General features: G+C 44.8%; 1 protein-coding gene and 1 pseudogene across 2 annotated transcripts in view; both read left to right on the forward strand.

The window, feature by feature from the left end:
- LOC310782121 (kunitz-type protease inhibitor 1-like) overlaps nt 1-20,172 on the forward strand; it is a 22,193-nt gene extending 2,021 nt beyond the window's left edge. Inside the window, exons 3-11 of the mRNA XM_083642805.1 lie at nt 2,404-2,564; nt 5,668-5,809; nt 10,387-10,557; nt 10,680-10,715; nt 11,400-11,528; nt 13,000-13,050; nt 16,177-16,347; nt 18,039-18,101; nt 18,846-20,172. Coding sequence (XP_083498931.1) covers nt 2,404-2,564; nt 5,668-5,809; nt 10,387-10,557; nt 10,680-10,715; nt 11,400-11,528; nt 13,000-13,050; nt 16,177-16,347; nt 18,039-18,101; nt 18,846-19,051 — 1,130 coding nt within the window. The 3' untranslated portion in view covers nt 19,052-20,172. The remainder of the gene's footprint in view (nt 1-2,403; nt 2,565-5,667; nt 5,810-10,386; nt 10,558-10,679; nt 10,716-11,399; nt 11,529-12,999; nt 13,051-16,176; nt 16,348-18,038; nt 18,102-18,845) is intronic.
- A 2,077-nt stretch (nt 20,173-22,249) lies between these two features.
- LOC310782618 (putative ATP-dependent RNA helicase DDX41 pseudogene) lies at nt 22,250-24,107 on the forward strand (annotated as a pseudogene). Its single transcript has one exon. The product of its transcript is annotated as a putative ATP-dependent RNA helicase DDX41 pseudogene (transcript).
- Nucleotides 24,108-25,855: the final 1,748 nt, after the last annotated feature.

Here is a 25,855-nt window from a genome sequence, read left to right on the forward strand (position 1 = left end):
GTTCCCTCCCTCCCTTTCTCCCCATGCACCCCCCCCCCCCTCCATGGGTACATCTACACATCCCCCCCATTCATACATCATGACATACAGCTTGACATACAGCATGATGTCACTGTTGAGGGGTAGGATGCCACAGTGATGATGTCACTGCTGAAGGTTTGGTGATGATGGCATAATTGATGATAATGTCATCGTTGGTGGTCAGGTTACACCTGACATGTGACGTCACTGTTGAAGGTTGGTGAGTTCACTTATGTCATACGGTAATGTGACGTCACGTTCGAAGGCTATAAGAATCAGCTCTGCCGGCTTCACGCTGTCAGATCGTAAGTTGGGCTTAAGATCTACTTCAGCAACAGCCCACGTCTAGTCTTTGGTCTTGCCTGCAAGTTTGTCCGTTTCCAGTTCCAGTTTACCGTGTGTCAAGCCCATCAAGTGTCTGCGAGTGGATCCACTAGTCTTTCATTGAACAGCCACTGTGGTGTCTTTGCTGGAGTCTTTACGAGGTTTTGCAGCTAACTGGCGTTTCAGTTTTTTTTTTGTCGTTTTCTTTTCCTATCAAATGCCTGACGACAGTCGGTGTGTTGTAGTGTTTCTGTCATGCCAGCTGCTGTCTCTGTCTCTGCATCCTTTTTCCTGCAGCACTCAGGTTTGTTGTGTTGTTTCTGTCCCGCGAGTCGTTTCCATGTTGTCTTCATGCTGGTTTCTGCAATTGTGAAGATGTGAATTGTAGCAAGGTTTGCTATGATCCAAATAATGCACCTGTCAGCATAAAGGTGAAAATGTCAAGCAAGCAGCACCTCAGGCAAGTCACCAAATCTGTAAACAACATGGAGAGGAATGGTGAAACGGATATTGGAGATGATAAATTGAACCATAAATTGGGCTTTAGGCGTAGCTTGCCTGGCACTCTACTCAGTCCGTGCACTTTTCTATTTTTTTTTATAAGCACCGTCAATAAATGCCCCCCCCTGTGTCGAATGATGCACTGCCGCAGTACAGTACCACTATCAGACACTAGGGGGGACTATCTATCCTATTCGTCACTGACACCCCCCCTCTCTCATCTCAAGAGGAGCGTCATATCATGGAGCCATACGCCGGAGAGAAGACCACCACCAACGAAATGCATTAATACTTCCTACCAATCATGGAAGGAGGCATCTTTGGGCTGATAATATAGCAGCTTGCTCTGGATGGCTCTGCCTACATTTTGTAGTTCAACAGCACTCTCTCTACCTGTAGCAACGCTTGGTTCAGACTTCAGATGGTGCCTACTATGAATTTGGATCCTGCAACCGTTTGTTTCCAATAATATTCAAACCCAGAGAAATTTGTAATTTTATTCAAGGTAACCATGCGTTTCATCGGTCCTGGTCGCTGCACTAGAACCTCCTCTGGTTGATCAGGGGCGAATGTTCGGGGCAAGGGAACTGGTGGGGAATAGTGCGATCCTCACACCTGCTACAGTACGTCCTGCCGGTGAAGCTCCGCGCTGTCAGGTGAAAAGAAGCGGCTGGCAACTGCGCATGTGTTGGAGGAAGCATGGTGCTAGTCTACGGCTCTCCCCAGATCGGCTGAGGGTGGAGCAGCGACCGGGGCAGCAGGGGGGGGAAAGTTAGCCAAGTACAGTTGGGGAGAAAAGGGGGGGGGGTCAGATTTTTTTTTTGCGTTTCATCTGGTCACCTATCAATGCTGCTATTACCCCTTAACGTCCCACCGGAGAAACACAGGAAACAGCAGATCATACGTCAGAGATGGAGGGAGGAAGTTAGCCATGCTCTGTTGTTTTTTTCCATTCTATTGATTTACTGCTCACTGATGGACCAGGGTTATTCATTCATTCCCTTTTGCTGCGCAGTCTGTCGCCATAAGACTACAATGCCCATGATCCAACGCTACTTCATCAAACTTTCAATCACTTTTCAATCAGCCTGCTTTTGTTATTGTTTTGATTGAGAGAGCCCTAACGGCAGAAAATTACATATTGTACATAACACATTGACTGTAGCCTATATAACATGGACGATGCGTCTTCACTTCCTGCGGGCGGCTATGCAAAAGTGAAGCCAGACTATCTGTTTTCAGCGAGGTGCCATCTTGGACCGGCCACGCTGGCCGCTGATGCGTGATGAGATCTACCTAACATGACAGAAACCATATTTGAGACAAACATATCTGACAAATTTTTAGTTTGGCTTATGTCCCTTCCGCCATCATGGAGGGGGCGGGACTTATGACCTATACTGCACCCAGCCACCAGGGGGGGCGAGATGTTTTGGCTTCACTTTTGAGGAGCTGCCATGACGGCCATCTTTTATACAGTCTATAATTTAATGTCATGTGTGGTTTCCTACGGATTGTAGCAGTGAGTTTGGTGTCTCCTCTGCTTCCTGTCTGCAGGTGAGGCTCCGCCCCTGGTGAGCGCAGGGCGGGACGTCCTGGTTCAGCCCGGCGAGCCCGTCACGCTGAACGGCGTGGAGAGCCAGGCGCTAGGCCACGCCCACATCACTGACTACAGCTGGAGCCTGCTGAGCGGAGCAGATGGAACCGTGACAATGGAGGTATACACACACACAGTCACATGACGGCTGACTCCAGGCATTGTGGGTAGTGGAGTCTTTGTTTTTATGACAACACACCAGGAATTTGAGTGTCTGTATTTTCTTCACGTCTCATCCCGTCAACATGAGGCTCGGCTGATTTCTTTATAATTAAGTTTCTGACCGACGTGCAGAATTTCAGCTGCATTGAGTCTACTGTGATGATTTTAGAGTCAGTTGAACTTAAAGCACCCCTCCAGTCAGTTTTCCTACCTGTATAACCGTTGGTGTTCTATACAAACGTTATATGTTGGTGTTTCTATACAAACGTTATAATGTATGTTTGTACAGTATACAGTATTTGTACATCATCCTTCGCAAAGAACTTTAATTGATAAGAAAGTGCTGCTGTCAAAAAACTGGTCAAAAATTACAAGAGCATAGGGGGTACTGTGGTGCAGTGGTAAGCGCTGTCGCCTCACAGCTCGAAGGTCCTGGGTTCGATTCCCACCTGGGACGCTGTGAACGCTGAAGGATTGCGTGCCCGTCCGCATGTCCGACCTCGAGTGCCCACCGCCCGGGTGGGGTCGTCAAAAGGGCCTTTCTGTGTGGAGTTTGCATGTTCTCCCCGTGCCTCCCGGGGGTTTCCTTCATATAGGAACCCCTCACCAAAACATGCAATATCCTGGTTGCTGATGTGGTGCCTCCTCTGATCGTGAAGGGCGCCTGTTCAGAGGGAGGGGAACTCATTGGAATAGCGTGATCCTCCCACGTGCTATGTCCTACCGGTGAAGCTTCCCCTGTCAGGTGAAAAATAGCGGCTGGCTACTGCCCATGTCTCGGAGGAAGCATGGAGCCAGTTTCGGCTCTCCCCAGATCGGCAGAGGGTGGAGCAGCAACCAGGATAAATATAAATTAGCACTAATGGGGGATAAAAATGGGATAAAAAATCGGAGGGAAAAAATAAAAATAAACTTTTTTTATAAGAGCATCATCTCTTGCATTCAAAACGACCAGAGGAGGCACCACATCAGCAACCAGGATATTGCATGTTTTGGTGAAACACCGTAATGCAGGGTTCCCCAAATGGCGCCCCCTGTGCCGCCCACACTGGAATTGCTTTTTTTTTTATATATATTTATATTATAATATATATATATATATAACTACATCTATAGCGTTACATTTTAAAAACTACCGGTACTTAACTTTTTTAAATCCCAGTTTCCTTGAGGGAAAGTCCCACCCTGGCCACTTTTAGAAATAGATTAAAACAATGGTTGAAAGCCAACCACACATGTAATCACTTATAGTATGTTTTCTGTCGTTTTTGTATTTTTGAGTGTACCTTACTATCTATGTTTTGTTTGAGTGTGTTCTATTAATTATGTATGTAGCTCTTACTCTTTTATATTCCTCTGTTTTTATGTTTGGGGACTGCGGATGGAATCTAGCCTCGTGCTAATCGTGCATTCCTTTATAACTGGGAACTGGTAATCTTACCGGTTCAAAGTTCATGAGCTGGGACGTGACGTCACTAGAGCTGGTGTTTCCCATTCCAAACTCGTAGGAGCCTCAGCAGAACCTGACGTAAAAAATCCAAGATGGCTGCTCCGCGCAACAACAGTAGTTATAATCGTATAAATGCTATTTAGCACTTCTGTCTTGTTTGTGTCTCATTAAATCAGCTGTACACACAGCACGGCCTACTTCTATCTGTGTGGACATGAGGCTGCAGTGTTTGTATGCGCAAAATGCCACGAAATGCCTTGTTATCAACTGTTATTGCTAACAATGGCTAGTCTGGCTAGCGAGTGGATCTGACCAGTGAACAGTGAACTTCCCAGCTCAACTTTTCTGCAAATGGAATGCTAACAAAACGGATGTGACGTCATTTAGCCTCCACATCCCAGTTCTTTTGCGATAAAGGAACACGCGATAAATCCACCACTTTTTACACTTTTACCATGTTTCAGGTCAGGGGTGGACTGGGATCCTAATTCAGGCCGGGCATTAGATACCAAGCAGGCCAGGCCGATACGGGCCGACGTGTGTGCCGGCGTCCGAAGGGCAGCGGTGAAAAATTTGGGCCGTTTGAAGCCCAATTTGGGCCGTTTGAAGCCAGATTTGGGCCGTTTGAAGCCCAATTTGGGTCGTTTGAAGCCCGATTTGGGCCGTTTGAAGCCCAATTTGGGCCGTTTGAAGCCCAATTTGGGCCGAGTCCAATTTTACAATGAGATGCACCCACTTTAACCCTGAATAAAGTAATAAAACCACTAGTAAACCAGTAGGCGGCGCCTGGCCTGCTGTTCAGTGAGTGGCCTGACTGCGAGCACCAAGGCCAGGCCACCGGGCATTTGCCCGACGTGCCCGATTATGCAGTCCGTGCCTGTTTCAGGTGACTGTATCTGTTTCATGTTTTATGTGTTCATTAATTGTGCATTGTCCCGTCCAAATAAACAAATAAAGTAAAGTAAAGTAAATTGAGCACAAAATTAAGTCATTTATAAAAAAAAAAAATGTGTTGAGTGCTCAACGTTGTTGAGTTTTTGAGTCACAATATTGTCCCTCGTTGGTGCAGACGCAGCTCGCATGCAACGTGGGCTCGCCGCGCTCACATACGCAGCTCGCCCGCTAACATGGCCTCACTTGCCCAACAGACGAGGTTAGTTGTGCAATTGGACGCTGAAATCCCATATGCCTGATGAAGACACGTTGTTTTGATTTGTTTCCTAATTTTGTAGTCTATAATCTTGGGAGCTACAGGTACACCAGTGTGCAGATATCTACTTTTTCTATCTTCACATGTACTTGTATCTGGCACACGTTATTATGGTTCCCAATCGTTTTCCATATAAGACCCACCCTACTCTCCCTCTGATTGGCTTACCCTGATACCCTAACCCCAACCAATCGGGTCTTGTATAGAAAACGAGTGGGATCCATAATAACACATTCGACACCTGGCCTACAAACAGGTTGGATGTGCACACAACTACTCTACTGAATAAAGTTCAAACCGACCTGCCAGTGAATTCGGTATCAGTCATTCACTTATTATTAGTGAATAAAACACAGTAATAACGCAAATAAAATTACTAAAAAGTCATTACTCCCTTTGCAGAAAACAGACCTGCCAGACCAGATCCTTCTCTCTAACCTGCGGCCTGGAGTCTATGTCTTCCAGCTGAAGGTCACCGACTCCAACGACCAATCAGACACAGCCAAGGTCACCGTGCGCGTCCTCGACCCAACGCAGGCCGGCCGTGAGTCTCTCACACACACACGCACACCAGCCACACCTACACACACACACACATTCAGACACACACACACACACACACACACACACACACACACACACACACTCACGCACACCAGCCACACCTACACACACACACACACACACACACATTCAGACACTCACGCACACACACACACACACACACACACACACACACACACACACACGACACAGGACTCACATGACCCGCAACCGGCCAGGTGTGAGTGCTCAGGGCAAAACATAACTGTTATTTCTAGTGTGTGTGTGTGTGTGCATGCGTGCGTGTGTGTGTTGGAACGGTAGGCTACTTACACATCACTCAGTAGATGTTTGGTCTTATCTGGTCTCATCCTCACGCTTCACTTTGCTTCCCATGAGAAAACACCCACAGTGTTAGCTCAAATGCCAACCGTTTCATACATGTGAATGGAGAATGCTGAAACCTTTAGTGCCAAACTCTGGGAGCTATTGTTAAATGGGAGGTTTAATCTAGTTTGTTTGTTAAAAAAAATCCCACTTTTTTTTTACTTGGTTTACGTGGCCGATTGACAGGTTCACATCCTGATTGACAGGTTCACATTGCCTCTAGGCCCAGGACAGCTGTTCCCCCGGAGCATGTGTTTCAGTGGATGGACTGACTGTCACCAAATGCTCTTAATCTGAAATAAATCATAGCATATTATTTCCAATACATACACCCCCAGAGCACCAGGGTTACAGCCCCCAGCGCACTGGGGTTACACCCTCCAGGGCACCGGGGTCACACACTCCAGGGCACAGGGGTCACACACCCCAGGGCACCGGGGTCACACACCCCAGGGCACCGGGGTCACACACCCCGTCACACACCTCCAGGGCACCGGGGTCACACACCCCAGGGCACCGGGGTCACACACCCCGTCACACCCTCCAGGGCACCGGGGTCACACACCCCACCCCCGACCGGCCAATCAGAGTGATAACGACCTGACGCCTGTTCAACATGTTGAAGCCGCCGAGAGCCAGCAGGGCGGGACACAACGCAGATACTAGAGCGACGACGCCTGGATACGGCCGACGGTCCATGCGGTGTGTCTGGGGCTTAACCACAGTCACACCTGTTGAGCTTCCCCAGCAAGCTAACAATGTGTGAAAGCAGCTAATGTAACGTGTTGGAGCCACGGTGCTGACTTTTACACAGGCTGGTTGTTTCCCTCTGTGTGTGATGTGTGAAGTGACTCAAGAGTTCATTCAGGTTGGACTGTTTTCTCACACTGATCCACACCTCAACTGGTCTGACTGGAAAATCACACACAAATCACACACACACACACACCACGCACACACACACACACACCCCGCGCGCACACACACACACACACACTGACACACACACACACACACCCACCGTATGCACACACACACGCGCATACACACCAAGCAGGACAAGCCTGGGAATGTAATAAATTAAGCCTTTGTTTGTGATGATGTCACGTTGTTTTCCCAGCTCAAAGCAGCATTCTGCTCTCTAAGTTTGATTCATTGTTTCCTGGTTTGTTCTTGAAATACGTCACGTTGACATGAATGAAGTGACATGTATTGACCTTTGACCTTCACCAGTGTCATGAGGCCAGTAGAAACACAGTAGGGTCCGGTCACACCCAGCTGTGTGTTGTATCAGCGGGGGGAGAACAAAAACTCTGCTATGCCTAGTGTTTTCTTCCAGACTCACTCCCAGACCCACTGCTGTCAAATAAAATAATTTAAATTCTAATGCAGAATAAACACCTAGCTTGCTGTCATACTGTACACAGGGGTGTAGTGGTAAATACACAGGGGTGTAGTGGTAAATACAGGGGTGTAGTGGTAAATACAGAGGTGGGTAAACTATCCAAGGTGAGTAGTTGTTTCCCCTCATTGATTGATACAGGTGATCTGAAAATAGGTGAGTAAACTCTCTGGTGGGGAAACTGCGTGTGTTTAAGTCAAGTCAAGTCAAGTTTATTTATATAGCCCTAATTCACAAGCATGTCTCAGAGGGCTTCACAGAAAGTATGTCTAGCTAATTCTAGCTAACACAACAGTAACAAGAATATACAGAAAAAAAGATAACATTTGAACAATTGATAATATAGAAAATATAGGAATGAGGGGAGAGCAGAGGAGAGCGCAGGAGAAGGGAGAATAGCAGGGGGAATGTGAGAGAGTGATGGGGTGGGGAGGGTATAGGAGGTGGGGAAGGAGCAGGAGGAGAGAGCAGGAGAGGGGAAGGGAGGGGAGGTGTGGGGGAGAAGAGAGCAGGGGGAGGGAGGAGGTGGGGAGAGAATGAGCAATATAGACGGAGGAGAGGGGGGAGGTGGGGAGAAAATAGGAATGTGGAGGAGGAGAGAAGGAGAGATGGGGGTGCAGGGGAGGGAGAGCCAGGGTAGAGAAGCAGGGGGAGCGTCCCACACCCCCCCCCAGTTTACCCTCCACTACACCCCTGCTGGTCATACACAGCATGTGCATGCCCAGTGTACATGGATGGTCATTTGACATGCATTTTCAGGCCTGCCCAGGGACGTGCAGAGAACATTAGATGGGCAGGGGCTCAAATTCATAAAAGGGCACTACAGCCGGCGTCCGGAGGGCGGCGGCAGAAATTTGAGGCAATTTGAAGGCCAATTTAGGGGTATAACTCATTTTAAATATTCAGATTTTAACCAGATTTAGAGGAATATCTCATTTTAGGATGAGACTTTGACAAACATACATACCTGATTCACGTTGACTGACTGATATATCTGTCAGACTGTGTGCGCCTGTGCTGCTGCTGTCCGTCTGCATGGTTGCTCTGGCTGAGTGGAGTGCGCACTGCTGGAGTGGATAGGGACGGGCCACGTGCGTTTTTGGGTTGGTGCCTTCAGGGGCGGTTTAGAAAAACACTGCTCCATGCAGAGGCCTATTACAAATGGTGCATTCAAGGCCAAGAGAGCTCGGAAAAGGCATTTCTCTTTGAATGCTGCCTTCAGTGATGGCATGGAAAGGGCAATTTCCATACAAAGCACCATTAGAAATGCATTCATGGTCAGGAAAGGGCACTTTTTATATTATTTTTTCATGTGTCTGAGCTGTTTGTTTTGTTCATGTGTTGTTGGAATGAAAATGAAAAATGTATTATAATAAAAGAAAAAGAAAAAAAAGGGCACTTTTTACAGACTGAAAAAAAAGGCAGGGGCTCAAGCCCCCTTTCATGTCTGTGTGCACGTGCCTGGGCCTGCCCTGTAGTATAGACGGAGATTATTTTAATATTAATATGAATGTGTACTGTACATGATCTAATTCACAATATTTATAAAGGTGTGCACCGGGGGGGGCGTTGTTTCTGAAGCCAGCATTTTGCAATGGTTTTCTTGTAGAGATGAAACGATATGAAAATGTCATATCACGGATTATAGTGCCGAAAATTCTCACGTTATTAGTATTATCACAGTATTGTTAAAATGTGGTGAACATTTTCAAAAAGTACTAATACACTCACAGAAAATCATTTCACCAAGTTTTCTATTGAAAACTCAGACCCAAAAAGATTTGATTACACTCACTGAAATCATTTCTCCAAGGCGGCACGTCTGCATCTTAGTTTTTCAAAGTGTAAGGAATTAGGTTATTAGGTTAGATAATAAGGTTATTGTAAGGACTTTTATCACGGTTATCGTAAGGAATTATTTAATTATCGTTTCATCCTTATTTTCTTGCTGGCCACCAATAAGTGTGTGTCACTTTTCACACATTTGAATGTTCCAGTCCGATTCTACTGAAAACAATCTGATGTGTTTAAAGTCAGTCAGTAAAGAACATCAGACTGAAGGATCAGAGAGTTTTAACACAGAGCTCGAAGAAAAGAATGGCGCTCTGTTGCCCTGTGAAATACACACGTCCAGCAGCGTGCATTGTAAAGTCACTATAATAAACCATGGCCTCAGTCTTGGGGCTTATTGCTTAATTTGAAACCTGGCTTATTTCCTGTCAGCTATAGAGACACTGCGTAACACGTCATCATTCAGAAACCACGCCCAAGACGGGGGAAAACACAAACCCCCCCTCCAATCCTGGCGTTCTCCTATGTCACGTGCATGGTTGCGTGTTGCACCAAAAGATCGTATATACGGAAGATGAACACTCCAACTTACTTCTCGACAGCTAGATCCACATTTTTCTTCTCGCCAATTCTCAATGGCTTCCTTGCTTTGCTCAGGAGTACAAAAAAACTTTAATTTTATTTATTATTTTTTACATTTGTTGTCTGCGCAGCCCACCACACAACAGCTTTTAGCTATGTTTAATTCAAGGGAAATGACGCTGGTGTGTGGAAATGAACGGAGCTCTTCCCCCGTGATGGGTGTGGCCTATTACATGCAGTGTCTCTATAGTGTTAGCAATCACTGCAACAGGAAGTAAGCTAGGGGCAATTCAGAATGTTTATGTTGTCAAAGTAAATCCGTCTAGATTTTTCTGTGTGCGCCCACAACCACCAAACGTTTTGGCCACCCCCCTGTTAACAGCTGAGCGTCTCTCTCCTCCTCCTCCTCCTCTCAGTCCACTGTCTGTCTCCGGTGAAGGTGGGGCCGTGTCGCGCGGCTTTTCAACGTTGGCATTTCAACGCGACGTCCAGCGCCTGTGAGCAGTTTGTGTTCGGCGGCTGCAAACCCAACCGCAACAACTTCCTGTCTAAGAGCGAGTGCTCCACCGCCTGCAAAGGACTCACAGGTGATGATGTCACACTGATGATGTCAGAGGGATGATGTTTGTGTGTCAGCTGCTGGCTGCTGACATGATGACTGATTATGACTGATCGATAATCCATCCTCTGTCCCTCCCTGTCTCCACAGCGGCCTCAGAGAGGAGCGTCACTGTGCCAGACACTGGTGAGATCTGTCTGTCTGTCTGTCTGCCTGTCTGTCTGTCTGTCTGTCTGTCTGTAAGTCTGTCTGTCTGTCTGTCTGTCTGTCTGTAAGTCTGTCTGTCTGCCTGTCTGTCTGCCTGTCTGTCTGTCTGTAAGTCTGTCTGTCTGCCTGTCTGTCTGTCTGTAAGTCTGTCTGTCTGTCTGTCTGTAAGTCTGTCTGTCTGTCTGTCTGTCTGTAAGTCTGTCTGTCTGCCTGTCTGTCTGTAAGTCTGTCTGTCTGCCTGTCTGTCTGTCTGCCTGTCTGTCTGTCTGTAAGTCTGTCTGTCTGCCTGTCTGTCTGTCTGTCTGTCTGCCTGTAAGTCTGTCTGTATTTAGTGTATGCCAACATATAGAGTACATCCTACTGATACTCATAACAAGCTTTCATGTTTTACAGTAACTTTGGTAAGCAAGGCAACATGAATGGTTTGTTTGTGAACGTTTGTGAATGGAGTTTGGTTAAACGGAAGATTCACTTCACTTAGTCCCATTTACCTTTTATCGTTACACCAACTTTTCCACCTCCCACAAGCATGAAAACCTTTATGCAATATTTGGAATTTTTGCCCCCTGTAGTTTGCACTCAGGTTTTTAATGCACAGTGTGTGTGTGTGTGTGTGTGTGTGTGTGTGTGTGTGTGTGTGTGTGTGTGTGTGTGTGTGTGTAGAGGTGTGTGGGTCTCCCTGTGAGCCCTCTCAGTTCTCCTGTGCGAGTGGCTGCTGTGTGGACAGAGCTCTGGAGTGTGACGACGTCAAGCAGTGCAGCGATGGCTCCGATGAGACCAGCTGCACGCACGGTACACACACACACACACACACACACACACACATATAGAAAAGTGAAGCCAAAATATCTTGTTTTCAGTGAGCTGCCATCTTGCTTGTGTGATGTCATTTGGAGGCGGAGTCTGCGCAGTAGAGTCAGATGGCGGGACACGCCCTCTCAGCCGTCCCTCTATCTGACGGAGGTTTGAGAGTTAAAAACTGATTTAAACGGATTAAACTTATCCGAAAAGTTTGCACTTGAACACACATCAGTGTGATAAGAACTACCTAAAATGACAGAAACCATCTTTGGGAAAACGTTATACAGTTTATGCATACAGTCCAAACACATTTCATTTCAAAACATGATCAACTTTGCATCAAGTTCAAGTTCAAGTTTATTAGTGTCCCAAAGGGCAAATTGAGTTGCAGCAGATAGACATACAGATAAGAACACAGACAAGAACAACACAAGTAGCATGTTAAACATGTTACATGCATGTAGTTAAAATAAATAAAAGGCTAAATAAAACATCAAGGACCTTGTTTGTGGCACACAATGAAGTGCACAGCGATCGGTAAAGTGCACAGCGATCGGTAAAGTGCACAGCGATCGGTAAAGTGCACAGCGATCGGTAAAGTGCACAGCGATCGGTACAGTGCACAGCGATCGGTAAAGTGCACAGCGATCGGTAAAGTGCACAGCGATCAGTAAAGTGCACAGCGATCAGTAAAGTGCACAGCGATCAGTAAAGTGCAGACACGCAGCGACCGGTAAAGTGAGGTAGTAGAATAAAGTGCACAAATGGCCAGTAAAGTGCACAAAGTAGTGAAAGATAAATCAATAATAAAAAACAATAAAAGCAATAAAACAATAGAAACCATAAAATCAATAGAAACAATAAAACAATACAAACAGTGGCGGAGGCTGAAAGTAAAAAATCATAATAAAACACTAAAATATCATTGCCTTCCCTCAGCAGCGTTCAATGCTCGATGCATGATGCCATTCTCGTGAATGCGATATCTCCGGAACGACTTGAGGGAATTTCTTCAAATTTGGCTCAAGGATGAACTGATTACATTTTGGTGGTAAAAAGTCAAAGTTCAAGGTCACTGTGACGGTGACCTCACAAAAGACATTTTTGGCCATGTAACTCACATCATCTATTTTATGAGTCATACATGGATGTAGACTGCAACTTGACTTGTTGGCAGAGGCCAGGCACTTATTTCTAGCTCTGTGTGAAATCCATCTGTCAGTGTTTGAGTCCGGCCTGTCTGCTCTAAAACTAATGTAATGTAATGAAAAGTCTTCAAGTACACATTTTATTCCACTGTATATAGTGTGTATGTGTGTGTATACAGTATATATATATATATATATATATATTGTGGCTGATAAATAGTGCAATATCTTCCACAGTATCTACAGTAATACAGGACAAAGCTGTGATGTCATTTAGAAGTAATGAAAGAAAATACTCCTGTTCTGTTCCTCAGTGAACCAAACCTTCAACCACCTGCTGGAGATCGACGTGAACCAGAAGAGAGGTGAGTCTGTCTGTCTGTCTGTCTGTCTGTCTGTCTGTCTGTCTGTCTGTCTGTCTGTCTGTCTGTCTGTCTGCCTGTCTGCCTGTCTGTATGTCTGTCTGCCTTTTTGTCTGTCTGTCTGTCTGTCTGCCTGCCTGTCTGCCTGCCTGTCTGTCTGCCTGTCTGCCTGTCTGTCTGTCTGTCTGCCTGTCTGTCTGTCTGTCTGTCTGTCTGTCTGCCTGCCTGCCTGTCTGTCTGCCTGTCTGTCTGCATGCCTGTCTGTCTGCCTGCCTGTCTGTCTGCCGGCCTGTCTGTCTGCCTGCCTGTCTGTCTGCCTGTCTGCCTGCCTGCCTGTCTGTCTGCCTGTCTGTCTGTCTGTCTGCCTGCCTGCCTGTCTGTCTGTCTGCCTGCCTGTCTGTCTGCCTGCCTGTCTGCCTGCCTGTCTGTCTGCCTGCCTGTCTGTCTGTCTGCCTGTCTGCCTGTCTGTCTGTCTGCCTGCCTGTCTGTCTGCCTGCCTGTCTCTCTGTCTGTCAGTCTGTTTGCCTGTCTGTCTGCCTGCCTTTCTGCCTGTCTGCCTGTCTGTCTGTCTGTCTGTCTGTCTGTCTGCCTGCCTGTCTCTCTGTCTGTCAGTCTGTTTGCCTGTCTGTCTGCCTGCCTTTCTGCCTGTCTGTCTGCCTGTCTGTCTGTCTGTCTGTCTGCCTGCCTGTCTGTCCGTCTGTCTGTCTGTCCATCTGCTTATGTCGAGTCAGACTGCAGAATTAATCAAAATATAATCAAAATTGTAATATGGTTTGTTTCAAATAACTACCTGGGAACTCAATCTTGGAAACCGGTTGAAAAGGGCAGGCACTTTCAAAAAATACCTGGCAGGTGATTGGATGAACAATCCATCTATCAGGGGCTAAATTCATCCACTTAGGACCGCCTCCTCCTTCCTCGGATGCTGATTGGTCCAAAACCAATAGATTGGAGCGTGGCAAGATGAATTTGCCATGTGATCGTGATCTCATTCTTGCGCAAATCCAGCTGCCTCGCAACATTAAATATGGCCGACTGCAATTGTCAAATTGCAAGAGGTGCACTATTTGTTAAAGGAGAAATGTGTGCTAAGTACCATTTTAACACATTGACTGCCAGCCGTTTTTTTTTTGCTGTAGGTAGCTTCTGCCAAGCCGTTTTTTGAGGATTCTGGCTCATTTTACAAGAGCCGAGGATTATTTTCTGCTTGGAGTTTGTGAACATACAATATCTCAAAAGTACTAATAGAATGTGTACTTTCTCTGTCTAAAAGAGTTAGTTTGTAGAGTTAGTAGTTATGTAAGCATTAGCAATTGAATACAGCATGGTTTTAGCGTCAGAAAAAATATTCAGAGATAAACGGCTTTTTGTGAAATTCGATAGAACAGTCACTTTAACCATTCATTTTTGGCATCAGTAAGACCTAAACAATAGTTTTGAACAGTAATTTCCTCCATAACAGCAGGAAACTCCCCTCTGCTCAACTCCTCCCTCCGTGGGCGTTCTTCTTGGCTGCAGCGCCGTGTAACAAGCACTTTCCTACCTGTGCAAATTCACTTTCTCATACTCTCGACCTCTCAAATAAATTTCTGAATAGAAATTAAATTACTCTAAATTAGAGCGAAAAAGAAACAAAAAAGAATGGGTTGAAAATCCCATTCTAAAAGCCTTTTATGGCTGTTTCCAATTTGGTGCTATTTTGCAAGGCAAAATGGCCTGCTGCTTGTCACCAGCCTCACTGCCCCGCTGCCGCTGTGCCTGGCTGTGCCTGTCTGCGTGGCCGCTCCCCGAGGAAGCCCGGCTGGACTCGCCCGCCTCCCGGAGCCCTGGCCGAGAGCTCCGATGAAGCCCCTGCGACTCTGGTCATATTTACGCTGCGTGCCTCAAAGTGTGCTCCATCCGCAATCCACCATGCAAGTTTGCAATCCCGCACCGCCAGCAATCAACGCGAAAACGAAAGCGCCTCCGCCAATCCATTTTCATGAGAATGGAAATGGATCACACTGCTTTTTGCTTGCCTTCCTACTTCCTTGTCGCCACTTAGTGGGTCGGTGGAATGGGTTGTACACGTTGTACACGTCCAATACTTATATAAGATATGTAAAAGGGTTAGATGCACAACCCACCGTCAAAAAAAACAAATCGATGCCAAGGACGTGTTGGCAGTCAACAGCTGGATTATGAAAACGTGTTTACACGTTGTTGGCAGTGAATGTGTTAAATACCATTTTAAATTAAATATCATGCTGCAGAGATGTCCTGGCCTACACGTTTGGTACAGATCCCAGCAAACATCACACCATAATCATTGTTCATGTTTTCAATGAAAATGAGAATAATGATGCAAAAATTATCATTCCTAGTGATATCGCAAAACATATCGCAATTTCAATATCAGCCAAAAATAATCGCAATTCAATTTCCCCCCCTTCAAAATCGTGCAGCCCTAATTTTTTATTTATTTGTTTATTTGGACGGGACAGTGCAAAATTAAGGAAAACACAGAACCACAGAACAGATAGTAAAACCTGGAACATAGTAAAAGTGTAAAAATTGCCGGATTTAGCACGAGGCTAATTTCCATCCGTTGTCCCCATAAAACATAAAACACAAAAAACATAGAGCGTAAAACGTAGAACATAATAAAAACATACATAGAACATAGGTAGCAGCAGTACACTCTAAAACTACGTAAAACATGAGTAGCAACAAAACACTCTAAAATACATGGCAGCAATTACTCTTAGAAAAATAAAAATACATAATAATAATACACACAAAAAAAGAGAAGAAAAACATACTACCTGTGGACACATGACTGGTTTGTTTTCAGCCATTTTTTAAGTCCACCTTTAAAAGCGGCAAGGGTGGGCCTGTCCCTTATGGAGACGGGGAGACTATTCCATATTTGGCTGCCTTTTATCGATAGGACATTTTGACCAAACGTGGTCATTCTACGATGGACCTTGCAATCACCTCTGGTGTCTGATCTAGTGCCGAGTCCAGTGGCTCTATTTTGGCGGGTGTGTTGCTGCCCCCTGAGGAAGTGAAAGGAAATGGCACTGCACTAGTGTTGCATTTCCACATTCAAATATAACGTTTTTGTTGTGGTCATGTGGTCCCCCCCAGCCCGCTGCACAGAGCCCCCCAGCACTGGGCCGTGTCGGGCGAGTCACACCCGCTGGTTCTACGACCCTCTGAACAGGAAGTGCCATCGCTTCACCTACGGCGGTTGCCAAGGAAACGACAACAACTTCCAGGAGGAGGAGTCCTGCAGCAAGACCTGCGACGGCGTCACGGGTCAGTAGCCTTAAAGACGAGCTTGAAATTAAAAATGATTTTTTTCTATTTTAGATCACATCCCTGGTTATTCCAAAGAACTTTTATGGAAAGAACTGAAAGCTCCATATTGCCCCATTGCAACATCAGCGCCCAGCAGCCTCCGCCATTTTTTATTTTTGGAAGCGTGACAGCGCCAAAAGAACCTCGCACAGGCTCGCAGTGGTCAGCTGCGGTAGCGCGGGCCCCTATAATCAGCCTCTCTAAACAGTAACTCAACGGGAGAACACTCTAAATTTCGTGGATTCACATCTTTTCTGGGCCTACTGCAAATCTTGATTGAAGTGGTGTAGTGCAGGGATGTAAAACAACAAGCATATTGTGGAAACTAAGCAAAATTTTTCGTTTTCTTTGTTTAGTTTTTTCAAGATAAATAGCTAATGCGGCTGTCGTCCACTCCGTCAGAAGTGCGTTGCCGTGGTTTTAACCTCGGGTCCTTTGCATTTACTATTTATCTTGAAAAAACTAAAAGAAAAAAAAGAAAAATTTTGCTTAGTTTCCACAATATGGTTGTTGTTTTACATCCCTGCACTACACCACTTCAATCAAGATTTACAGTACGCCCAGAAAAGATGTGAATCCACGAAATTTAGAGTGTTCTCCCGTTGAATTACTGTTTAGAGAGGCTGATTATAGGGGCCCGCGCTACCGCAGCTGACCACTGCGAGGCGCATTCTGTTTCCAAAAATGGCCGGAGTTTCGTCTCTTTCCTTCCATGCTCTTTGGTTATTCAGTGCAACTTCTTCTTCTTCTAATGGCTTTCCGGCAGACTGGATGTCTTGCGGCACATTGCTGCCTCTCACAGTTGGATGGTCTCACTCTAGACCTGGTTCTTCTTCTTTCAAGTTTCCGGTGTTTCTCACACCTCCTCCATCTTGGCTGTTGCACCTCGTCTCATGTTCCTCTGCTCCTCATCCCTCCTGAGCAACACACCTTCATCAATCTTCAGTGCGAGGAGAAAAAGTGAATGGGGATTTCGCTTAAAAGCATAAAATGAGCTCTGGGGTTAACAAAGTTTATGGGAGTGGTCATTTGTGTTCAGCAGGATCATCTTCACAAACGTGAATCACTTTTATGACTTTTGAAGCATTTTCTGAAAATCGTGTTTATAAAACGTGGCCATTCGGGGAACTGCATTTTTTGGTACTTCGGCATAACCTCCGATTTTTCAGAATCGGAGGTTAAGGCTTGGTCCGTAAACAGTACCATAGCAGCATGGAGTAGGCTACTACTACAATGTACAGTACCACATATATATATATATATATATATATATATATATATATATATATATATATATATATATATATATATATATATAATAGTAACACATACAGTAGCAGCACACATAGTAGCACATGGTAGTAGCATGTAGTAGCGAAAAGTTGAGACTGAGGACATTTTACTCAAATGTTTCAGATTTCCAGTTTTAATGCAGTCCTTCTGAATTCACATAAAACCTCAACTGGTTTGAATAAGAACAATGTTGCTTTCGAAAAATGCGTTATTGTAAACTGAACAAACATTTTAACATTTACTATATCTTTTCTTCTCGTGTGTGTGTGTGTGTGTGTGTGTGTGTGCGTGTGTGTGTGTGTGTGTGTGTGTGTGTGTGCGTGTGTGTGTGTGTGTGTGTGTGTGTGTGTGTGCAGAACACCATGTGTTTGCCAGAGGAATGTTTGAGCGGTTTGAGGATGAGGAAGAGAGTCAATCAGGTGAGTAAGCTCACTTCTCAAATAGACTACTGTAGAAAAGAAAACGGCTTGATTACTAAAGACTACTATAGAAAACTGCTTAATTATTATAGACTACTATAGAAAACTGCTTAAATAATAATAATGGGGGCGGCTGTAGCTCAGGAGGTAGAGCAGGTCGTCCACTAATTGCTTTGGATAAAAGAGGTCGGTGGTTCGATTCCCGCCTCCTCCAGTCTGCATGTCGAAGTGTCCTTGGGCAAGATACTGAACCCCAAATTGCTCCTGATGGTGTGCCAGCACCCTGCGTGGTAGCCTGCCGCCATTGGTGTATGAATGGGTGAATGTATCTACTGATTGTAAAGCGCTTTAGATAAAAGCGCTATATAAATGCAGCCATTTACCATAATAATAATTATTATTATTAGGAGTAGTAATAGTAGTAGCAGTAGTGGTAGCAGTATTAGTAGGAGCAGCAGCAGTAGTAGTAGTAATATTAGTAGTAGTAGTAGTAGTAGCAGCAACAGTAGCATTAGTAGCAGCAGTAGTAGTAGTAGCAGCAGCAGTAGTAGTAGTAGTATTAGTAGTACTAGTAGTAGTAGTAGCAACAACAGCAGTAGTAGTACTATTATCATTAGTAGTAGTAGTAGTATTAGTACTATTGGTAGCAGTAGTATAGTAGTAGTAGTACTACTAGGAGTAGTGGCAGTAATTGTAGAAGGTGTCACAGTGGTCCTAATTAAAGGCGGTGTTTGTCCTCGTCAGGGTCCATTGCCGTAGCGGTGGTCTTGGCGGTGGCCATCTTGGCGCTGCTGGCCGTCTTGTCTTACTGCTTCCTGAAGTCCAGGAAGGATCGCTCGCGCCGGGCTGGCACCGCCCACACTGGCCTCGCCCACACTGGCCCTGCCCACACCGCCATGACGGAGGAGCAGGACACGCTGGTGTACAACAGCACCACCAAGCCTGTGTGACATCACCGCATGTGACATCAGAGCAAGCCTGTGACATCACAACAAGCCTGTGTGACATCACCGCAAGCATGTGACATCACAGCAAGCTTGTGACATCACACTAAGCCTGTGTGACATCACAGCAAGCATGTGACATCACACTAAGCCTGTGTGACATCACAGCAAGCCTGTGTGACATCACTGATGTCTACTGATGTATACTGACACATTCTTGTTTTGATATTTCTTGAATTTTATGCTGTCTCCTTTCGTTTTCCTGCTGTTTTTTGCAATTTATTTTCTTTTTATTTACCGGTATTCAATTTGATTTTCTTTTTTTCTGTTGCTTGTTTTTTTCTTTCGTTCTTTCTTTCGTTCGTTTGTTCTTTCTTTTTTTTGTGTCGTTTCTTGTTGTTTTCCGGCCTCATTTGTGTTTCTAATTGAAGAATGATTGAGTGCTGCAGAAGTGTTCTTCCACTGATGGAAGAAAATTTGGTCACTGCTTTGAAGATTTCTAAGACAGATTATTTTGGAATCATCACAGTGTGATGTGAAATCATCTCAGAGACCCCCCCCCCCCCCCCTCGTTTATAGAATCTGTAGGAGGTTCACGTCACTCTCCACTTCTGTCTGTTCTGAGGTGCTCGAGGTCAAAAACCAAAAACACCCAAGTGGGAAAACAACTTCTACACTTGGGTTCAAAGTTCCTGAACCTAAATGTGCAGAGTTTTACTCTTTCACCTGTTTATAGAAAAATGGGATTTGAAGCTTATAAATTAAGTATGGCAGTTGGACAATTTTGGCAGAATAATAACTGTTTTTAAGTGTTTGTTGAGTAGGGTTTTTGTTCTCAGGGAAAACGTCAGGTTTTTAAAAGTGGTTTTATTCGTCTGGTCTTGAACATGTTTGTGTTGCTTGTTGAATTCGTGTTAGTCTGGATTTGCATGCTGACGTCAGCTTTGATGCAAATATAAAAGGGAAAACATGTAAATTGATGTACAGAGCTCTGTTTCTAATAACACTTTTATTAATTATATTATTGTAAATATGAATTGTAAATGTGAAGCCATAATGTTTTTTTTTATTCACAAAAGCTGTTAATAACAATGGTGTCATTTTCCTCAAAAATGTTAATTTCTCAATAAAGCCATAAGGGAACAAAGTGGGATGATTTGTTGCTTTATAGTTTGTTTATTTTTAGTTTTATTTTGGCCATTTTCAACTTATACAACTCAAATAAATAAACAATAACAAGTCATTACTATTTGAAGCAGTAACAAACCCAAAGCAAGTTTGACTGAAAAGTTGGACCATCATGCTGCTGCAACATTCATTCTGGTAGTTCAATATCAAATATCACAAATCATCTTCCTGACAGGCAGCTTGTGGCTGCACTGTAAAACATTGAGTTCATTTCCAGTGAAGCTCAGACGCAGTGAGACAATGAGGTGGCTGCACTGTAAAACATTGAGTTAATTTCCAGTGAAGCTCAGACGCAGTGAGACAATGAGGTGGCTGCACTGTAAAACATTGAGTTAATTTCCAGTGAAGCTCAGACGCAGTGAGACAATGAGGTGGCTGCACTGTAAAACATTGAGTTAATTTCCAGTGAAGCTCAGACGCAGTGAGACAATGAGGTGGCTGCACTGTAAAACATTGAGTTCATTTCCAGTGAAGCTCAGACGCAGTGAGACAATGAGGTGGCTGCACTGTAAAACATTGAGTTGATTTCCAGTGAAGCTCAGACGCAGTGAGACGATGAGGTGGCTTTAAGCAGGCTGCAGCCTGTGGGTTTGTCAACATGCTGTGAATGTGAGCAATGTGATGATGTCATCACAGTGTGACGGGCGGGCAGTGACTCGCCCACCTGACTCAAACTGGTTTGCCTTCACACACTCGGCTGGCTCACAGTCAGCACGTTTCACCATGCTAACTCTCATTAAACGTCTCTGTTAGCTGCTGCTTTGTGTTCGGACGCTCTGTAATGATACAAAATACAACTTTGACCTTGACTCTCCCTCCTGAAGGTCACTGGCCCCCTCCTCAAGGTCATTGAACCTTCCTCAAGGTCACTGAACCTGTTCTTCTCTGTCTCGACTGTTAAGGCCCGTTCAGAGATAACCATAAAGCTAACTATAAACTATATCAATATGTCATTTGGGATGTTTAATAGTTGTAGTGTGACTGCAGACATTCTATTTACTTAAAATGATTTAAATCGTTTTATAGTTATAAATAATAATAATAATAATGATGATGATTATTATTATTGTTATTATTATTATTATCATCATCATTATGGTTAATATTCTAAGTGTCAATGGGCCTTTAGATGTAATGGATTACTGCAGGAACACTCAGCAGTTCAGTCCTTTGGCCAACAGGAGGCATAAGAGTCTTAATATGTCTTCTGTCTTTCCCAGTCTGTTTACAGTCAAATTAATTATTACAACAATAATTTATTATTGTTGGCTTTCAAAACTCATCCACTAAGAGAAGACGACTCTCACAGCTTCAGAAAGACAGCGGATCATCTTCTGGTATTTTAGCTAATTCATTATTATTGATCAGTAGTTTTAATAATGACAGTGCGTTAATACATTGTTTTTGTCTTTGTGAGTGTGTGTTGGTGTGCTGTCCTGTCAGTATAAAAACCAGTTGAAAGTAGAAGGTGTTTGTTCGCGGATTAAAACCTGTTGGGGGCACGGCAGCGCAGTAGCTGATTAAAACCTGTTGGGGGCACGGTAGCGCTGTAGCATTCCTGCAGTCTCAGCCAGGAAGGATGACATCATTGATGACATAATCACTGATGGCATCATTGATGACATCATTGATGACATCATTGATGACATAATCACTGATGACATCATTGATGACATCATCACTGATGACATCACTTTAGGCTATAAATGAGGGCAGAATTCAAAATACTGTCAGAAATTCAGTTTTTGAGATACAATTCTTAGACGTTGCACACTTCAACTACTCTTGACAGCAAAATCTTGTCAATTTTTTTTGTTTGTTGACCGCTTGTGAACATTCTTTGAACAACGCGTCGACCAATTTTGGCCCTGCCTGCTCTCCGTACAGGAACAACACATTCCCCTGTCGTATAACAAACATGTACGTTAGGTAGCTGACTGGATCTTGGATCAAGCTTTATTGGCCATAACGGCGTGTCTTTATTATAGGTAGGACATTGCAACATTGATAACTAAAATGGAGACTGAAAATAGACCCAGAAAGAGACTCCACGGGGAGGAAGAAAGGCGGGGCTCAGAGGGTTCTGAGGATGACGACTACGTTCCATACATTCCTGTCAAAATAAGAAAACAACAAATGCTGCAGAAGATGTTGCGTGTGCGGCGGAAGGCAGTGGAGGACGAGCTGACAGACAGCGGAAGAGAGCAGAGGGACGAGGATGAAGGTCTCGGTCCACGCTCCAATGTCAGTCTCCTGGACCAGCATCAGCACCTCAAGGAGAAAGCAGAAGCCCGTAAGGAGTCGGCCAAGGAGAAGCAGCTGAAAGAGGAAAAGAAGATTCTTGAGAGCGTTGCAGAGGGAAGAGCTCTGATATCTGTGAAGGAAATGGCCAAAGGTATCATATATGATGATCCAATCAAAACTAGCTGGAAGGCTCCGCGCTACATCCTGAACATGCCCGACGCCAGACACGAGCGCGTCAGGAAGAAGTTCCACATCCTGGTCGATGGAGATGGCATTCCTGCTCCAATCAAAAGCTTCAGAGAGATGAAACTTCCCCCAGCGATTCTGAAAGGTTTGAAAAAGAAAGGCATTGTCCACCCGACACCAATTCAAGTCCAAGGAATCCCCACAATTCTGTCGGGTCGAGACATGATTGGCATCGCCTTCACCGGTTCAGGAAAGACGTTGGTCTTCACTCTGCCCATCATCTTGTTCTCCCTGGAGCAGGAGAAGAGGCGTCCTTTCCGCAAGAGAGAGGGACCTTATGGACTCATCATCTGTCCATCACAAGAGTTGGCGAGGCAAACCCACGGCATCATAGAGTATTACTGTAAGCTGCTGGAGGAGGAGGGTGCTCCTCAGCTGCGCACGGCCCTCTGCATAGGAGGCATGTCTGTCAAAGACCAGATGGAGGTGGTTAAACATGGCATCCACATGATGGTTGCCACCCCCGGCAGACTGATGGACTTGCTGCAGAAGAAGATGATCAGTCTGGATATCTGCCGCTACCTGGCTCTGGATGAGGCCGATAGGATGATAGACATGGGCTTTGAGGAGGACATCAGAACCATCTTCTCCTACTTCAAGGGCCAGAGACAAACACTGCTTTTCAGTGCCACTATGCCCAAGAAGATCCAGAACTTTGCCAAGAGTGCGCTGGTCAAACCCATCACTATAAATGTTGGCAGGGCCGGTGCTGCCAGCTTGGATGTCATTCAGGAGGTGGAATATGTCACAGAGGAGGCCAAGATGGTGTACCTGCTTGAGTGTCTCCAGAAAACGCTGCCTCCTGTGCTGATGTTTGCTGAGAAGAAAGCAGACGTAGACACCATTCATGAGTATCTGTTGCTAAAGGGAGTGGAGGCTGTGGCTATCCATGGAGGAAAAGATCAGGAGGAAAGAACTAATGCTATCGAAGCATTCAAAGAAGGAAAGAAAGATGTGTTGGTTGCCACGGATGTTGCCTCCAAGGGTCTGGATTTCCCTGCTATCCAGCACGTGGTGAATTACAACATGCCCGAGGAGATAGAAAATTACGTCCATAGAATTGGAAGAACTGGGCGATCGGGGAAGACTGGTATTGCCACAACCTTCATCAACAAAGGCTGCGATGAGTCAGTACTGATGGATCTGAAAGCCCTGCTGATTGAGGCGAAGCAGAAGGTTCCCCGTGTCCTCCGGGTGCTCCAGACGGGAGACGAGACCATGCTGGACAACAGAGGAGAGAGAGGCTGTACATTTTGTGGTGGTCTTGGCCATCGTATTACAGACTGTCCGAAGCTGGAGGCCATGCAGACCAAGCAGGTCACCAATATCGGGCGGAAGGACTACCTCGCTCACAGCTCCATGGACTTCTAAGGTCTTTCTCTCAAAATGGATCATCCTTCACTGCTGGACTGAATTGTGAAATATTTCTGAGAAAACTGTACAGTATTTTTTGTTGTTATTGAACTAAGTCATTGTATTTTTATCATTGCCTAACATAGCTCACAGGTCTGATAGAGGAAATGGTTATGGTTGCACATCTTTTGCCTTTTTGCCCCTATTTTCTCATACTTCTTGTGTTGCTTTTGTAACACACGTTTACTAGTCTGTAAATAAAATCAAAATATCTGCTGCGCCAGCATGCGCTTTCCCTCGTCAGGCCTAACGTTACTCCCAGCAGCTGAAAGCCCACCACTAACACACTGCAGTATCGCACTGAAAGGCACAGTAAAACGCAGAAGTTGCACTATCAGAAAGAAACAATACGGTAATTCCCTTCAGATTACTGATAGAGTAAAACCATTAATCTCTTACTGAATGGTCAACAGTCACTCAAACACTCAAACGGCAAACGTCTCCGCTGTCCTCCCACCCGCAAGAGAGTCTAAAACAAGAAGTCGCACTGTCAGAAAGAAACACAATGATTCTCTTCAAATTACTTATGAAGTAATACACTCTTAATCTCTTACCGACTGAACAGACACTCAAGCCTAACTTGAGGACGCGCCAAACTTTTCCTCTGTCCTGCCCGGAAGAGTCTAATACAAGACACACCTCCCCTACTATACGCAACAATATTATAGCCTTCTCATCATGTGATGACTCTAGTTCATTTATTTATTTGTTCCTGGTGGTGTTATTGTTGTTATTGTTGTTGTTGTTAAAACTATTTAACAGCCCAACTCCATCGCAGTGGTTTCTTCATTTTCTTTTGGGAACTATTTTATTTTATTTGGGAAACTTTAATATTGGTTTGTTTGGAATATGGAACTGAAACTGCTAAAATGCAAAACATTCATAACATTGATTAATCATATTCATTAAACCATATAATCACAGTATCATAGGACCGATTCTCCTTATGACACTTCAAAACACTTAATTATTAGTGGCCGGGCCAGCGAAGCGGCAGGGCCACTTATTGTATTTGCCTGTATTCTTCTTCTCCCGGGAAGTTAGACTTCCCATGCATGAAAATAAACCAAACTTTGCACAAAGGTCCAGTCCCATGCTAAACTAAGTTGACGTGAATTTGGCGCCAACAGTCCTGATGGTGGTGCTACAGCGACCATCTAAAGTTTCAAACTTTGAAAAAACATAACAAATCAGGCGTACGTGCTACGGCTTTGCAACTTTCAGCGAAATGTGCACCCAAGTGAGGAGAAACCTTTGTACACTGCAACCTATGGCCAATTATGAAGTCCAAAGACCGCAAAACTGCAAAAACTGTAAAAGTAATTAAACCCTACTCCTCCGACAATTTTTCTTCAAACGACACCAAACTTCAGCATCTGCATCATGAGACTGTCCTACACAACATATTCAGACAGATTTTTGATTGATCCAAAATGAGCCCACAATGCATCAAAATGTTTTACTGTAAACCGCTACTGCAAATTCTCCCTAAATAAAACTCAAAGCTTCACGGAAAAAATTACCAAGTTTTACTTTCACAGTAGTTGAAGTGTGTAAAATCTCAGAATGCCATCTCAAAAACTGAATTTTTGACAATATTTTTTAATTCTGCCCTCATGTATAGCCGAGAGCACCGATGCCTTCGCCATCCTGGGGAACGGTGGGACATGCCCTCACCATCCTGGGAAAACACACACACACACACACACACACACACAC

This window comes from Poromitra crassiceps, assembly GCF_964638095.1.
Source record: "Poromitra crassiceps genome assembly, chromosome: 9".
NCBI lineage: Eukaryota > Metazoa > Chordata > Actinopteri > Beryciformes > Melamphaidae > Poromitra > Poromitra crassiceps.